The sequence below is a fragment of the Numida meleagris genome, chromosome 2, assembly GCF_002078875.1.
Source record: "Numida meleagris isolate 19003 breed g44 Domestic line chromosome 2, NumMel1.0, whole genome shotgun sequence".
Lineage (NCBI taxonomy): Eukaryota > Metazoa > Chordata > Aves > Galliformes > Numididae > Numida > Numida meleagris.
In genome coordinates this window covers 124761934-124779852 of record NC_034410.1, presented here as the reverse complement: position 1 = coordinate 124779852, position 17919 = coordinate 124761934, and the positions used below count along the sequence as shown (strand labels likewise).

The 17919-nt window shown below is 42.7% G+C and overlaps 1 protein-coding gene across 1 annotated transcript in view; it reads left to right on the top strand.

Moving 5' to 3' along the window:
- The window catches only part of VIRMA (vir like m6A methyltransferase associated), a 28779-nt gene continuing 14635 nt past the window's right edge, over positions 3776-17919 (top strand). Inside the window, exons 1-11 of the mRNA XM_021388409.1 lie at positions 3776-3886; positions 8093-8208; positions 8435-8521; positions 8917-8965; positions 9622-9790; positions 10100-10222; positions 10750-11034; positions 11758-12910; positions 14019-14510; positions 15204-15358; positions 16728-16810. Coding sequence (XP_021244084.1) covers positions 3824-3886; positions 8093-8208; positions 8435-8521; positions 8917-8965; positions 9622-9790; positions 10100-10222; positions 10750-11034; positions 11758-12910; positions 14019-14510; positions 15204-15358; positions 16728-16810 — 2775 coding nt within the window. The 5' untranslated portion in view covers positions 3776-3823. The remainder of the gene's footprint in view (positions 3887-8092; positions 8209-8434; positions 8522-8916; positions 8966-9621; positions 9791-10099; positions 10223-10749; positions 11035-11757; positions 12911-14018; positions 14511-15203; positions 15359-16727; positions 16811-17919) is intronic.

Genomic DNA, 17919 nt, shown 5'->3' with positions numbered 1-17919 from the left:
GCACCGGGAGCCCCGAGCGCCCCGAGCGGGCTGCAGCCGGCTGCTTCAGCTTCTGCCGCTGCCGTGCTTCAAGCGGATGCTCCCGCCTGCACCCGCGCGCCCGAGCCGGTCGCATTTTAGGGTATCCCCTAACGCTGGCGCCGTGAGCGCAGCCCTTCCTCGACGGCAGAGGAACAGCAGTGGTTTTGTTCGTCGTGACAACAGCTTCTTTCCCGGAGGTTTTATTATTATTATTATTTTTGTTTATTTTCACTACTAAATTGGTATCATAAGTGCACGTTGCTCCAAAAGTGTTTTTCCTTTACAAAACTGCTGAAAAGCTCGCTGAAGGGAGGGTAAACAAATAGCTCTGACTCTCCCCGACGAAATCCTGTAGCACGTCTAGTTCTTTAACAACCTAATAGCGTATTTCCAGCTTCATTGTGATGCTTCTCCCTAGCGTTTGCCAGGACGACAGCGCGCATTGTACTCTTCTTCATTGCCGCGCCTTGTGTCGGAGCAGGATCACAGCTTGCACCATCTCTCATTAACGCAGGCACGCGGATGGTTTGGCAGGACAGCTCGCGTTTCGCAAGCGCGCTGGGCTTGGGGATCCTGCCAGCCACCTAACGCTCACGTTGTGCCTGCTGCCCTTGTCCTGACGCATTTTGTTGGGCTGGCTGCAGAGCGTGCTCCGTGCAGGGACTGTCACCAGGCTCCTGCTCGATAGCTGATGTGCTCCAGTAACAACCTTTGCACGATGGAAGCTGTCTGGAATCAATTTCAGCTTTTTGGGGTTTAAGAATCTGACTGATGGCAAGTGCATCCCCACTGATGTAAAAGAGGTAGCTGAAACGCAATGCGTTAATCTGACATTAGAGATGATTGTGCCCCAACTGTAAGAAGGGCAGAGCGCCTAGTTTTCTTTCTGGAATTCTTTATTTGTATTCCATCTATCTTGCCTCTTTTCATCTAGGAACCTCAGACTCCCCAGCTTATTTTTAGCACAAGCTACCATGACACCGAGTAACCTTTTCATAGGTTAAACAGTACCCTACAAGTATTTCCAATTCCCATTATGTCTCCTGGGTTCTTGATTAATCAGTATTTTATTTATCTGCCAATTTTTGAAGCCACTGACCGCTAATTGCTACTGCAGTGCCATTACATTTTATTTTTCTCTTTCTTGGGTAACGTGTCCCCTAAAATGCCTGTTTCCCAGTCACAGTTTCCATTCCACCTTGCTTCATTTATGCCTCCAGTACCCGGTCTGACAGCATGCACCAGTTGGTCAGGTTCCCGTGTTTTGTTGCCCAGGCTCCTGGCATTTGTGTGCTGCCATTCCAGTTGCTTCTCCTTGGCTGTATGTTATCCCCAGGCCCGGTTAAGCACAGTGTTCGCATGAAGTGTCATCTTCCAGATGACATTGGTGTTAGTACCTACAGGAATGTACTAGGATGCTCTGGGGCGCAACAACCTCTCACAGTACCTCCCAGCACCGTGTTCTCCCTGTACTTTTGTACTTGCTGTACTTCTCCCCTCTGATATGCCTTCTGCTTCCTGCCTTCCTGCAACGTCTTACTTTTAGCCCCTTTGCTAATTTCAGTATAATGTCAGTTTTTCTGTCCTTTCTTTATTAGTTCTGTCCCCCTCATTCCCCCATCACTTTGTGCCACTTTCTGTTTCAGGGCATTTCTGAAACTAGCCATGTCTTCCTGCACGCCAAGAAGCTGGTCTTAACACTGCCTTCCCAACCACTGCAACAGACTTATGTGACTGCTTCATAGAATCACAGAGTTGGAATGGACCTCTAGGGATCATCTAGTCCCACCCCCCTGCTAAAAGCAAGTTCCCTACAATAGGTTGAGCAGGAGAGCACCCAGGCAGGTCTTGAATATCTCCAGGGAAGGAGACTCCACAACCTCTCTGGGCAGTTTGTTGCAGTGCTGTGTCACCCTCACAGTAAATAAGTTCTTTTGCATGTTTGTTTGGAACTTGCTGTTTTCCAGTTTTTGCCCATTGCCCCTTGTCCTGTTGCTGCACACCGTTGACAGGAGCTTGGCCCCATTCATTTGACTCTCGTGCTTTATAAATTTATAAACACTGGTAAGATCCCCGCTTGGTCTTCTCTTCTCCAGGCTGAACAGCCTCAGTTCTCTCAGCCTTTCCTCATATAGGAGATGCTCTAGGCTCTTAATCATCTTTGTGGCCCTCTGCTGGACTTTCTATAGATGATCCCTATCTTTCTTTAGCAGAGGAGCCCAGGACCGGTCACAGTACTCCACCAGATGTGGCTTCACCAGAGCACAGGGTAAGGATAACCTCCTGCAACCTGCTGGCCATGCTCTTTTTAATGTGCCCCAGGATACCTTCTTGGCCACAAAGGCACACTGCCGGCTCAAGGCCAACCTATTCTCCACCAGGTCACCCAGGTTTGTTGCAGAGCTCCCTTCCAGCAGGTCAGCCCCTAACCTGTACTGATGTATGCACCTGTACTTCTGTTCCTGAAGCTTATTCCCTCTCACCCATCAGCTCCCTTCCTCCATGTTCATTTTGTACCAGCCTGTGGCTGCACGTCTCATTTCTCCAGGTTTCTCACAAGCCTGTGAGTTCTGCATCCCATCCTGCTCTATTACTCCACAGCAAAATCTTCAGTTCAATACCACCTGCAGCTCTGTTCTTCTTCCCTGCGCAGACCTTTGGTCCATGATAGATCTCCAATCACAGCTTTCTGCATCACTCTAGTGTTTTCTTTCAAAATATCCCCCTTTTAAAACTGTATGGGGAGAAGCAGCAGAGCCATATCATTTTGTTGAAATACGTTAATGATTACCACCATCTGTTTTTCTAATCTAATCGCTGCTGCGAATCAAATTGTTTTCTTCACTTTCACTGGTCAGTAAATGTATCTCATCTTCATCAGTGACACTGTATTCATCACCATCTGAACCTAATGTCGCAAAGCACAGTATTCAAGTCACATTCTCACACCCAGAGGCACAGCTGTTTGTCCGGCCATAAAGAGTCCCCGTAGGCAAAAATGAAGGCCTGGAATCCCCCTACCACTTGCTGCGACTACTGGCAGTAGCTGGTCTGGCTGCAACACTGTCCTAAGAGAAGACCCCAGCTGTGTACAGATCACAGTGCCATGCTTGGAGTACATCTACAAGGGATGCTCTTGCACTAAAGTCAAAAAAGAGCTTATTGACATAACCAAAATAAGCCATGGCAAGTGCCACTACCATCTGTAAGACACCGTGTTACTTCAGCAAAATAAATTAAAGTACTTGTTCTTCAATATAAAAAAGGTTACATTTCACTCCAGGAGTTTAAATGTGTTTATCCATTAGGGCAAGAGATGGTTCCAGCTCAGGGCAAGATTGAAAGCTGGCAAATCTTCTGCCAGTATTGCCTACGAGACCCTTTGAATTCCACAGTTCACATTTTCTGTCCTTCCTCTAAAAGACAGAGATAGTTTTGCTGTGACGGAGACAAAACAGAGCTCATGTCACCGCACGCAACTCGCAAGAGACCAGTCCCATGGGTCCCGCTGGCCGCGGGCTGCCTTCAGCTTCACAGGGCGTACAGCTGTTACAGAACGGCGTCGGACGCACACGGAGCACTGGGCGCTGCAGAGGGGCGGCAAGGAACTGTTCTGCACGTTGGGCTCGGTGATCCCTGTGTGTCCCCTCCAACTGAGGACACCCGCCGCGGCTCTGCGCTCCCTCCCGGCCCTGAGGAGAAACCCCCACTGCCGCGCGCACCCCAGCCCCGCAGCGCGGCGCTGACCCGGAAGTGCTGCCGCTGCCGCCCGGAAGCGCTTCCCGTCCTCGGCGCAGCCAAGATGGCGGTGGACACCGCAACCGAGCTGCTGTTTTTAGACACGTTCAAGCACCAGAGCGCAGAGGTAATGCGGTGAGGTCGTCCTTTCGGTTGCCGCAGCGGCGTTCCTGCCCGCTCCGATACCCTCTGAGCCCGTTGCGAGGCACGGCGGAGCGGGGCCGGGGTAGGCCCCGGTGGGCAGCCTGGGCGGGCAGTGAGCGGCTGGGCGGGAGCGAGCGGGGCTTGGCTCAGCGCTGCTGAAGAGGGCACCTCCGCCTCCTCCCGCTGTGCCTGGGCTGTGGCCTTCCCGCGGGTGTGCATGCGTCTTGGCGAGCCTCAGCGGGGCTGAGGGAGCCCGTGCCTGCCCTTCCTGAAGATAACGGGGAGAGGCGAGCTGAAAGTATAGTCTTGATTGCAGGCATCTGCGAGGGAGGGAGTGGAGAAGAAAGATGTGCCCTGGGCACTCGTCAAATGGCTGATACTTCCTTGTAGCATCTAGCGGGAGCTGTGTGTGCCATGATCAAAATGAGTACTTAAACCCTGCTTTCACAGTGGGGGCTTACACATAAACATTTCCCTTGGAGCTGCGTTCGTTACAGCTCAACCACTTGTGCCCATCTGCAGGGAGGAAGGGGACCATGAGGGGGAAAATGTGAATCACAGTGTAGCCTATGGAAGAAGTTTTGTGCAGGGGCAGATGTGAGAGAAAGAAAACAAAGCATTCTGAGCTGATGCTGCAATTACAAATAAACCAGGAGTTATTCTGGAGCCATTTGTAGCTGCCACTCTTAGCCAGACGCAACTGTATTTCCGCTCTACCGTTTAAGACAGTGCTGAGTAGGAAGTGCTTGCCATTCACCTTCTTCTCAGGATAGTATGCTCTCTTACTGAATGGTTTTTAATTGTATATATTGTTTTCTGGCACTTTCATTCTTGCCAATGATGCGTTTCAAACCTCAACTAGACGGAATTCTCATTAAAGAAAAAAAATAAAGAGAACAAAATGCATTTTGCATATTGTAGAAAAGCCACCATTGTGTTATAATAATTCTCCAGCTGCATGGATCATCTGCCTTGCCTTGGAACTTTTTCACCTTGAAAAGTACTGTGTAGTTTTCTAATGAAATTATTTATTTGGCACTATAATCTGTTGGTCGGTTCAGATCTAGTTTGTTTTTCTTTCTTTCTTTTTTTTGGAGGAATACTGAACTGAACTGGACTCAGATGTGATCTTGATGAGGTTGCTGTATGGCTGTCAAGACGCAGTCCTGTATCATTTAACCAGAATCGGGCTGTGCTGCTGGCGGCATGGCCTCCTCAATGGCAGGCCTTTCTCCAGAAATTTTGAGTCTTACATGTGACAACTACACTTTTTTTTAAAGCAAAGTACTCCCACAGCCATCAGTCATTTAATAAAGCTGTGCTTTCTGTCACAGCATGTTTCCTTTTGTTTTGTCCTCCTAATGGTAATGCCCTTAGGGCAAGATCCTGTGGTTGTGCTAAAAGATCATAGAATCACGGAATCCTTAGAGTTGGAAGGGAACTCTGAAGGCCACCTAGTCCAACTCCCCTGTAAAGAACAGGGACACCACAGCTAGATCAGGTTGCCCAGGGCCTTATCCAGCCTCACCTTGAAAGTCTTCAGGGACGGGGCATCAACTGCATCACTGGGCAGCCTGTTCCAGTGCCTCACCATCCTCACTGTAAAATATTTTTTCCTTATCTTATCTAAATCTACTCTCTTTGAGCTTGAACCCATTTCCCCTTGTTCTATCACCACAGATAGTGTGGTGATAGAGACCACTGAAGAGTCTGTCCACTTCTTTCCTGTAGCTCCCCTTTAGATACTGAAAAGCCACTATCAGGTCACCTCACAGCCTTCTGTTCTCCAGGCTGAAGAGCCCCTTCTCTCAGCCTGTCCTCGTAGGAGATGTGTTCCATTCCATGGATAATTTTTGTGACCCTCTTCTGAACGTGCTCCAACAGGTCTGTGTCTCTTCTGTACTAAGGACTCCACATCTGGATGCAGTACTTCAGGTGAGGCCTCGCCAGCGCAGAGTAGAGGGGCAGGATCACCTCCCTTGCCCTGCTGGCCATGCTTCTTTTGGTGCAGCCCAGGATACGACTGGCTTTCTGGGCTGCAAGGGCACATCGCTGGCTCTTGGCCAGCTTGCCATCCACCAGTACCCTGGGTCTTTTTTTTGCAGGGCTGCTTTCAATCCTTTCATCCCCCAGTTTGTATTGGTAAGGGGGTTGCCTTAACCCAGGTGAAAGACCTTGCACTTGGTTTTGTTGAACTTCATGAGGTTCACTGGGCCCACTGCTCAAGCCTGTCTAGGTCCCTCTGGATGGTGTCCTGTCCCTCTGGTCTGTCAACTGCACCACACAGCTTAGTGTCATCAGCAAACTTACTGAGGGTGCACTCAACCCCTGTGGGACACCACTAATTACTGATCTCCATCCAGACATTGAGCCATTGACCACCACTCTCTGGACTCAATCTTGCAGCCAGTTCGTGGTCCAATGGACAGTCCATCCATCAAATCCATATCTTTCTGATTTGGAGAGAAGGATGTTGTGAAGTACTGTGTGAAAGGCCTTACTGAAGTCAAGATAGATGACATCTATCTATCTATGCATCTCATCGGGACTCATAGACTTGTGGATGTTCAAGTTCTTCAGGTGGTCTTGAACCTGATCTTCACTTACAGTGGGAGGGATGTTGCTTCTTTGATCCCCTCCTACCAAACCAAATGTTTGAGGGCTGTGTGGCGAGCAGTTATCAGGGAAGACCGAGGCAAAAAAGTTAAGTTCCTCAGCTTTTTCCTTGTCTGTTGTTACCAGCCTGCCTATGTCACTCATTAGGAGGGGTACGCCCTTCTGGACTTTCCTTTTCTGGTTGAGGTTCTTGTAGAAGCCTTTCTTGTTCCTTTTGGCATCCCTAGCCAAGTTCAGTTCAAGGTGGGCAACAGGTCGAATGTTGCATCCCCCCCTGGTGAGGCCGTCTATTACTTTACTGAGGAAGTTATCCTCAGTGCATTCCAGGAGCCTCCTGGATTGCCTGCAGCTCACCGTGCTACTTTTCCAGCAGACGTCCAGGTCGTTGAAGTCCCCCAGCTGGATGAGCGCTTGCGATTGAGACACCCCCGGCAGCTACAGGCAGAAGGCCTCATGGACAGGCTCTGACTTAACTAGTGACCTGTAGCAGACACCAATCACAAGGCTCCCTTTGCTGCCTCAGTCCCTTAACTGTCTCTTAATACCCCCATCCCTCCTTCCTTGCCTGTCCCTTCTGAACAGCTCGTAGCTCTCAATAGCCGCATTCCAGTCATGGGAATCATCCCGCCAGGTTTTGGTGAGGACAACTATATCATGGTTTTCAAGCAGCACAGTAACTTCCAGCTCCCGTTTGTTTCCCAAGCTGTGTGCATTGGTGTATAGGCACTTCAGCTGGGCAGCTGGTCTTGTCATTTGTTTAAAGGATAACTCCTTAGTTCCTTCTAGGTATTTCCCTTGAATTTCCCCGTTGCCTTCTCCTGTTGCTCCAGCAGTCGCTGCCTCACCATCTTGGAGCTTTGTATGTGCTGCAGGGATGCCAGCACCTCTCAAGGCAGAGGGTCAATTGTTTGGTTGTTACTGTATGGGAGATAGGTGACCTTACAGTTACTTCCTAGTTTGCTTAAATATACTTTTTGGGAGTGCCAAAGTGTAAGATTTCTTTACATTTGCTATTTCTGTGTTCTGAATGGGCTTTCTCATATTGCAAAATTGAATAAATAAGGTTCGAGTGGAATTTTTGTACATGTCTAGTGAAACAGACATATAGCATTATTATCATTAATATTACATTTGAAATTCAACTTTCCCTAATCTTTAGAAATAGAACACATGCACATATTTTCTCTTTTCTTTACTTAATAACTTGATACAGTTTATTTAAAAGGGAACTGTATAGTCAGTCTTGCTTTAATAATTGAAGTTGTATTTTCTTTTTTTTACCAATGTACCTTCTGTTAAAGAAAAACTGTTCCTGTTTAAAAAGATTATCGCAAATAACTGATTATGTAAATAAATCTGTAATATCGTCTATAAAAAATGGTGTAGAAGTTTAAAAAATACCAGGAGGTCACTTAAAAAAACCTTTTCTGTTTAGCAGCAATTAACATTTTACAGAGTTGAATTTTATAATTATTAGTATTGTAACCTAAATCTGGTGAATAAAGAGTATTTGTTACGTTGCTTCCATTTTATATTTTATACATTTTGCATTTCTTTCTTCTTTGTTTTGCAGCAAAGCACCAATATAGATGTGGTTCGTTTTCCATGTGTGGTTTATATAAATGAAGTACGTGTCATTCCTCCGGGTGTGAGAGCTCACACAAGTTTACCTGACAACAGGGCTTATGGGTGAGTGTCTGATTCAGGAACACCTTCCTGTTAGTTTTTCTTCAACTTCTATATTTCAGTGGAACTTCCTGTCTAAAAAGATAAAATGCATTTGCATGTCTGCCGCGCTTGTAGTTATTTTGGGGAATCATTTAAACAGTATTATTTAAAGCTTTTTCCTTATTAGTCCTACTTACTCCGATAAGGAGATGGATGGGTTTAATTTTTACCTTCATTGTGTTTCCAGAGAGACATCCCCACACACATTTCAACTGGACTTGTTTTTCAACAACGTCAGCAAGCCAAGTGCCCCCGTTTTTGATAGGCTGGGGAGGTAAGCGCTCTCGTAATTACTTCAAGACTTCATTATCTACCTTCCCTTCAAGAAAAATCTTGAGAAGTTTTGAGTGCAGAACATCTGCATCTCCCGTACTTTTCTTGTTTGGTCTGCCTTTTGCTAAGGAGTTTGTATTCTCCTTGCCCTTTTGCTCCAATTCTTGTGGGAGGACAGAGGTTCATTCTTAAAAGATGTTATTTTTAAATTTCCAGATCTGTCACATGTTAATGAAAAGTATTATGTGAAAATCAGTGTTTCTGTGTTCCTGTTTTTCAGTGTGTGTTTTTGTTCAGTATTTCGTCATTGACTTATCTGTTTAGTACTGCCATGTTCTGTTTCTATGAAATCCTTTGTAGAAATGGAAAAATAATTTTGTATATTTTACTTAACAGCCTCGAATATGATGAAAACACTTCAATTATTTTCAGACCCAATGCGAAGGTAATGCAACGTGATTTAAACCTCCTTTTCTGCATCTGTCATCTGCGTGTAAATGAGTGGCGCAGTGGAACTGAGTAAAGTGTTCACTGTTTAAGGACTTATCTTAAAACCTGCCTGTAGCTCAGATACTTACTACTTCAGAGTCTGCGTTATCGATGCTATATGTATGGCATAAGTTGTAGAAGACTTGATTGCTTGTCAGTTCTTACTGAGATTGCCAATACAAGTACCCATTATGAGCAAACATGAATCAGAACATTATGGCTGCAGGCCATGACAAATCATATCCTCTTCCATTTTGTTTGGTTTATCTCATTCAGATCAATGTATGTGTGTCCCCTGGTAATTAATGTTCTTCTCTTATACTGGAGGTATAATACAGGCATGTAGGCTGTATGAATTAGGCAACATACTGCAAGTAGTTGAATGGTTTTAGAGGAGGATTACTTATTTCTTGTAATGATTTATATATTTTAAGTTTTCTCAGTTTTCAAAATGCAGATTCGAGAGATACTGTAATGTTCAGTACTCCATTTATGCTTTTAGGCAGATACTGATAGAGTGTTTTAAAAAATAACTTTCATGTAGTTGTCTTGTGTTGTTTTAAAGTGATTTTTTTGCTTTTTTTTTTTTTTTTTAAAAACAAATCCAAACAGGTCAACACAGATGGATTGGTTCTGAGGGGGTGGTACAATTGTCTGACTTTGGCAATATATGGCTCAGTTGACAGAGTAATCACTCATGACAGAGAATCACCTCCTCCACCCCCACCTCCGCCTCCTCCTCCCCAGCAACAGCCTGGTTTGAAAAGAACCCCAAAACACGGTAAGCCTTGATAACATTAAAGTAAACAATGGCAATTAACCACGCTAATTTTAATCCTGCATTGTATTTTTTAAGAATCTGTATTGTTAATAGCCTTGCTTATTTAGTGTAATTCTTGTTCACATCAAAAGTGGTTTCAGAAAACAACCTCACAAATTGTGCTCAGGCAAAATACAGATTAAATAATAGCTGGAACACTGGGAAATTAAGGTGTTTCTGTATCCAAAGTAGCAGTGAAAAACTAAAATATATTGTTTCAATTTCTGTGATTCCATTAAATGCGAGTTTTCGTTTTCACAATAAATATAGTTGATGGAGAGAAAGAAGACCAGTTCAATGGCAGTCCTCCAAGACCACAACCTAGGGGACCAAGGACACCTCCGGGCCCTCCTCCTCCTGATGATGATGAGGATGAACCTATGCCAGTGTCAGGTAGAATGAGAGCACACTGTGTTTTGTCTGCTGCCTACCGCTGCTTGGTGGAGGCAGAATTCTGTTTCTTTTCCAGTGTAAGGTTTCCTGTCTGCTGGACAGATTACATTTTAGGGAAGGGATCTGAAAGAAAATCTGTCAGATACATTAAATTGTATCAACTTAGAAGTTAGTAGATTTAAGAATATCAGCTATTGATCAATACAGTGCTTGATCATAGTGCTCATATTTTATATAAATTTTCTGTTGACTGTTACTTGTTGTCGTTCCCCTCCATCTCTCTCTTTGCAGCATCTGCTGCATTGTGGGCTCTAGTCAGATTAAAAGGAATTTTTTGCATACTTCTTTACAGCCTTGCTGAATTAAGTGATTGTTGCTTGTTTTCTGCCAAAATATTTGAAGATTTTCTTCAAGATGTTCTTTTTGCATCTCCGCTATGTGTAATGAAAAATTCAAAAATTGTACTGAGCATTGGGTTTCACAGAAGTCCTCTGATTTCTTAAACTTTTTTTTTTTTTTTTAATTAGTGGTTGGAGAAAAAGAAGATGATGTGGACCACAGGGAGGATTACTTTGAGCCCATTTCTCCTGATAGAACATCCATTCACCAAGAAAGCCAATATTCTGATGAAGGAGAAGTGGAAGAAGATCAACCAGAAGAAGGAGATGACGAAGAAGATGTGGATGTTGAGGAGGAGGAGGAGGAGGATGATGATGATGGACATACAGTAGACAGCATTCCTGATGAAGATGAGGAAGAGGAGGAGGAAGATGAAGATGAAGAAGATGGTGAAGAGGAAGAAGAAGGTGAAGGTAAGTTAAGACGTTCATAAAAAGTTAAGAAAAATAAAGAAAAAGCTTTTTGACCTTTTGATGGCAGAACTGTACAAGTACAGACTTGTAGTGTAGAGAACTCTATCTCATTTTGCTTGCCTCATTGCACCATTGTGTGCCTTGCCCATGGTTCTTGAGGAGAACAGTATTTTCTTGAAGGATATTTATTCCATGATAGTAAATCTTCCTGTCAAGCTCTATAAAAAGAGGAAAACAGAGATGGATTTTATAGGTAAGAATAAATACTGGATCTTGCTGATTTTTAAAGAAATAGGAGAGCTGCGAAGCAAACAATATCCTAATTACTAAACAATTTTTTCTTCATAATAATGTCAGTAGTTGTCATCTCAAATTATTTAAATTTCCTACCATGCCTGTGTGACATCTTGAGCTAGAAGTTTAATGGTAGATTCAGTCATAGGAAGAACATTCGAGAGTATTCTTGTAGAAATGTGTAATCTATTTAAAAGAACTTTTTGCTTTATATGTTCTTCTAAGTGCGTCCTTTGTTAACATAAAACAGTTTGTCACTTGGGGCTTTCACTTATAGCTGGAGAGAGAAAGCTTTTTGTATGTTGGTATGTGATTGTTTTATAACTAGTTTGCATTGAATACGTAATTATTTTGCTTTGAGCAGCTTCTCAGCAGTAATGAACTGGGTTATCCGTAAGTTCTCTCATAACTGAATTATTTTCTTCTTAGGAGATGATGGATACGAGCAGATTTCAAGCGATGAAGATGGAATTGCTGATCTGGAACGTGAAACATTTAAATATCCGAGCTTTGATATTGAATATACTCCAGAGGATCTGGCATCTGTGCCTCCTGTGACATATGAACCTTTTGAAAGGGAGCTTGGACCTCTTTTATACTTCAACTGCCCATACAAGACTGTATTTGAGAATGAAGTTGCTAAAATAAAGGACCTAGACCCAGAAAAAGAAAATTCAGGGGCAGTGGAGGCATCAGTTAAATTAACAGAGCTGCTGGAATTATATCAAGAGGAAAGGGGTGCAAAGTGGGTGACTGCATTAGAAGAGATTCCAAGTTTAATAGTAAAAGGATTGAGCTATCTGCAGGTTAAAGACTCAAAACAAGACTATATTACCCAGCTAGTAGACTGGACCCTGCAAGCTTTAAGCCTTCAGGTAGCTCTCAAGCAGCCTATTGCTTTGAATGTCCGACAGCTCAAAGCTGGGACGAAACTGGTGTCATCATTAGGAGAATGTGGGACTCAAGGAATAACAGCACTCTTGCAGGCAGGAGTTATTAATGTGTTGTTTGAACTGTTGTTTGCAGACCATGTATCATCCTCCCTTAAACTTAATGCTTTTAAAGCGTTGGACAGTGTTATTAGTACAACTGAGGGAATGGAAATGTTTCTAAGAGGTGGTGCAGATGCACATGAAAAAAGTGGTTATCAGAAACTGCTCGAACTCATACTGTTAGATCAGACTGTGAGAGTAGTTACTGCTGGTTCTGCAATTCTCCAGAAATGTCACTTCTATGAGATTCTGTCAGATATTAAGAAGGTGGTTGATCAGTTAGCCGAGAACACTCCTTCTCTTCCTAATCACACGGAGACAGAACAGGACCAGGACTTGGCGGGACTTGACAGAGCGAACCAAGAATATGAGAATGATGTGGAGGCTCCTATGGATATGGATAATCTTTTGGAGTCTTCTAATATAAGTGAAGGAGAGGTGGAAAAACTTGTTAGTCTTCTTGAAGAAATCTTCCACTTGATGGAAACAGCTCCTCATACCATGATTCAGCCACCTGTGAAATCTTTCCCAACCATGGCACGCATTACAGGCCCTCCAGAAAGGGACGATCCTTATCCTGTTCTTTTTAGGTATGGTACTTGCAAGTTTGCTTTTTAGAATGCATTTCCTCCAGCTTGGTATAGATATTTTTAGGGATGACATCGTTGACTGACACTTTTCTCAGTGTTGTACTTTGTATTTATTGAAAGTTTCTGGATTGTTCTGGGAGAATTTGATGGTTAATGTACCTGTTACATTGTTGGCTTTCGGTCAAGCCTGTCAGCACATAAAAAGAAGCTAACCTCATGCTACTACTGATACTGTGCTAACATGTCAGTTGCATTGATAAACCCTAGAAGGTTGTGCTAGGTGCTGCACAACTGCGTATTTGAAAATTGTTATAGATCTGAAGAGTTTTCCCTTTTTCATCCTGGAACATGTCTATGCATATGGATAATCAGTCTGGAATTACCTCTCTCTCTGTGCTGAGCTGGCAAGATACAAGCCAACATGCTGTTCTGTCAGCCTGGCTCAGTGTTCCAGAGCACGGGCAGAGGAGGTCAGGCCTGTCTGTATTCAGCTATTTATAGGATCCCATGTGTTATTTCTCTGTTAGCAAGTTATTATCTAGAAAGTATGTCTGAAAGTGCTAAGAGTTTTCTTTGATAATAGCAGTATAGGTCACAGAGAAATATTAGTATCTATAAGCAAACAGTCTTCGAATAACAATAGGACAAGGAGGAATGGCTTTAAATTTAGAGAGGGGGGATCTAGCTGAGATGTTAGGTGGAAATTCTTTATTTGGAGGGCAATGAGGTGGTGGCACAGACTGCCCAGAGGAGCTGTGGATGCCCCATCCTTGGAGGTGTTCACGGCCAGGCTGGATGAGGCCCTTGGCAGCCTGAGCTGGTGGGTGGGTGGCAGCCCTGCCCACGGCAGGAGGCTTGGAACTAGAGAATCTTCAAGGTCCCTTCAAACCGAAACCATTCTATGATTCTTTTCCTGTAAACATTGTAACAGTTACGTTTTGTATGCTTTAAGTTTTGTACTGCTTTATTATTAGTTATTATTTCTCACCGTCCTCAGAACAATTAAGCGCAGAAGCTAGGAGGCGTGCAACTTTCCATTCTGCTGTTGTACAGCATTGGCATGATTGTAATGTTACTGATTCTTCTCCTGCACATTTTTTTTTTTCAGATATCTTCATAGTCACCATTTCTTGGAGTGCATTACTTTGCTGCTGTCTATTCCAGTGACAGGTGCGCATCCAGGTGTGCTACAAGCGATACGAGATCTGTTGCGTTTCCTGGCGCAGTCGCAGAAGGGTCTCCTTTTTTTCATTTCTGAATATGAGGCGACGAACTTGCTGATCAGAGCGCTCTGTCAGTTTTCTGATCCGGATCAAGAGGAAGGTCTCCAATCAGACGGTGCAAATGAGGACACGTTTGCCCTGTGGCTCCTCCATTCCACACAGACATTACAGTGCATTTCAGAATTATTCTGCCACTTTCAGCGGTGCACAGCCAGCGAGGAAACCGACCATTCTGATCTGCTGGGAACGCTTCACAACCTTTACTTGATCACCTTTAACCCTGTGGGAAGATCTGCTGTGGCTCATGTTTTCAGTCTGGAGAAAAACCTCCAAAGTCTTATTACTTTAATGGAGTACTATTCCAAAGAAGCTTTAGGGTAATTATGCATTTATTTGCATTCTTTAATTTTCTACCTTTCGGAAGTATCTACCTTTTAAAAATAACTCAGTATAACTAAATAATTTGAGTTCCTTTTAGACCATGAACTTGTTGAAATTACCTCAAGTAGAACGATGTTATTGAAAATCGGGCCTGACAGTTGTGATCAAATCCTTTACGCCCAAAATTTATGTGGGTCATCCATAAAGGTGCTGTGATATATTATGTTATGATATAGATAAGACATTTGGCTGTATGAAAAAATCAGTAAGCGTAGTTTCATTCAAGAGGAAGATTTGTCTGGGAATGCACACTTCTCAGGGGTGGGAATCTCTTAGTTCTTACATATGTTAAAAGTTGTCGTGTCCTTTGGACAAGCAGTTGTTATTTTAGGCAGCAGCACTTCCAGGCAAAAATTTAAAAGTGGAGACAAAGTTACAGAGAAAGATTTGCTGTTTCGTTGACTCTCGTCAGTGCCTTCAGCTCTCATTTTTTTATGGGTGCTAAAATAGGTGTAAAGTAAATGTAAATGAAAGCTTCACAGGAGAAATTTCTTTTTCAATGATAATTATATGGGGAAAGCCTTGCTGATAGTGAAAGTTCTGTACGTGGACTTTTAGGTGTTAAAGTATGAAAATCAAGCACATTTGCATTAGCTGGGATCTGAAGAAAATTCTTATCGTTGTTTCAGAGACTCAAAGTCTAAGAAGTCAGTTGCTTATAATTATGCCTGCATCCTTGTTCTGCTGGTGGTTCAGTCTTCCAGTGATGTCCAAATGCTGGAACAGCACTCGGTGCCTTTGCTGAAGCTTTGTAAGGCAGACGAAAATAACACCAAATTGCAAGGTACAGTATGTGTCATTATCGACTGAATTGTCTGAATGTATGGAAGAAACCTTTTATGTGTGGGTAATTGGTACTTCACAGTCATCTGGTTTGGATAATGTATGTAATGAAATTCCTTTTTCCAGCTGCATCTGATTAGTTGACTCACAGATATTATGTGTAATTTTTTCCCGCTAATGAGAGTTTAATAGGAAATTCTGTGTAGTTAAATTATTTTTCAAGTAATATTAACTACCATGAATTTTGGATAATTGCAGGAAGTATGAAATTATTTTTGTGTTGAAAATAACTTAGAAGAGCAAATTTCAGAGTTGGACTAACTAGTCAGTGAGCAGACTCTTAACTTTTGTTGTTTTCTTTGGTGATGTAGGCGTACAGGGTCTGTATATGCAAATAAAGGAAATATTCCTGGGACTGTTTCCTGGCACCTGGGCCAAGTGACATGGAATAGTCAGGTTACTCAGTCTTTTGACCTCCAAGTTGTGCCATGGGATGTTCCCTCGGTGGTGTTAATTCGAATGGAGCTGTTTGGATGAAGGCTGCTGGAGACCATTCTGGCACCTGAACAGTAAAGCTGTGATGGCCAGAGTTGTGCTCTGTGCAGCTGCACCGCTGTGTTTAGATGTTCCAGCAATTTCTCCCAAAGACTTAAAGGCACTGACAGAAATCAGAATTCTTCAAAACTTCAGTTCGATTTCCCCCTCTGCCATGCTTTTATTTCTTTTTGCCTCTCCAGACCATCAGACTATGTTGTGAGGAGTGGATCTAGTTTATTAAAAAGAATCATTATATCCATCTGAGAATAGTTGTTAATTCATAGCCATTTGGTTTTTGAACCTTCACGTTCTTCTAATTATTTTCTGGAGTCATGAGTTTTAAAACTTGAAGTCTCTCCCAAAGATTTAGGATGTTTGGCTTATTCTGGGCAAGGAGAAACTGTTACTGCGTAAAGACTTTCAGAGAGAATAGGTGCAGAGATTGGTTCAGTTTGGGCGTTTATGGGGTATTTGTTTTCAGTTTTTAATAACCTGTTATATACATCAAGAGCTAGGACACATTTCCCTTAATGGCTTTGTCTTTATCTGACAGTGGGACCCTTAGTGTTTTTTATAAAATGCATTTACTTACAAGTAACACAAAACAAGCTGAGAATTATTTGAGTGTTCAGGTTGACGACATGGGGTGTATTGACTGTTTTGAACTCTTGCTTTTGTTAGTGCTTTTCAGCTTGCTACAGCGTATGATTTATGGATTTCACACTTGGACTTAGTACCTGTTGTGTAAATTGAGTACATTTTTATTGCATAAAATGTTACGTTCATGAATGCACCGACGAGTTACTTGATTAAGTGATTTTTTTTTTCCGCAGAGCTCAGCAAGTGGCTTGAACCTTTGAAAAATCTTAGATTTGAAATAAATTGTATTCCAAATCTTATAGAATATATCAAACAGGTTAGTAAAATATAGACAGATACTCTCTTTTGGTTGTACTCTATAGGCTTATGCCTTTCTGTAGTTTGATGTTTTATCTTGGGTATGTACTAACATGATATTTAAAAACAGATGTTTCTATTAAAGTTTATGATCTAGGCCAATTTTTGCTTTCAGTTATATTTATTGAAACAAAACTGCAGATAACTGAGTGCAAAGTTTATATCATCATATAAACAATCGGAATGTGATTTGTAAAAATTAACATAGCCTTATTTTATGTGTATCTTTTTCTATCCTTATTTTTGATTTTGAGTTTTTAATGCAAACACTGAAGTAGTAATGCCAGATGTGAACATTTTGATTGAAATAGAAGTTTCTGGTTTATAATGCATAGAACTCGAAAAACTAAATATTAGATCTATTACCATGTATTTCTCAAGAGTGACTGCCTTTCTGTGGACAAAAGAGAACTAAAGTTCCTTGTTAAAGGTGTCCTTCTGAAAACTTATTTGGTAGCATACCTGCCATTGTTGCGAGCAACAGTAAAAGAACAGTGTTTCAAGTCTGATAATGAGGAAAAAAGAAATCTTGTTAAGAATATGGGAGGTCATGTATGTGGCCTTGTTCCTCAGTGCTGCACCTACCGATTTATGAATCATGTCCTTAAGAGCTGTTGTTACAGACCTTTCCTTTTTTACTTAACAGCATGTATTGTCATAGGAAAAGATGAAGCGAAACTGATCGTACATTGCCTCTGTGAATGAAGTGAATATAAAAACTAATGTGCCAGTAAGCTACAGTGGTGTGTACCCTGGTCATGTGAATTGGGAACCTAGGGCTGAGAAGTGTGATCAGCACAGGAGACTGAGCTGTCAGCTGACAGTTCTTGGGAAGTAATTTTGCAGGCAGAGACAAGTTGCTCTTTCACCTGCATTGAGCAGGCAGCAGTTTTTCATTTCATTTTGCATCTTTAGTTACTAAGCATGGCCAAATGCAGGGTTATTTTCACCAGGAAAACTGAAAGGGGCTTCCAAGTGTTTTCTCCTGGAGTTAGCTCCCAGAGAATAATTCTCCCCTTAAGCTCACTGAAACAGATTTTTAGCATTAGCTGATAATTTTCTTTTCTT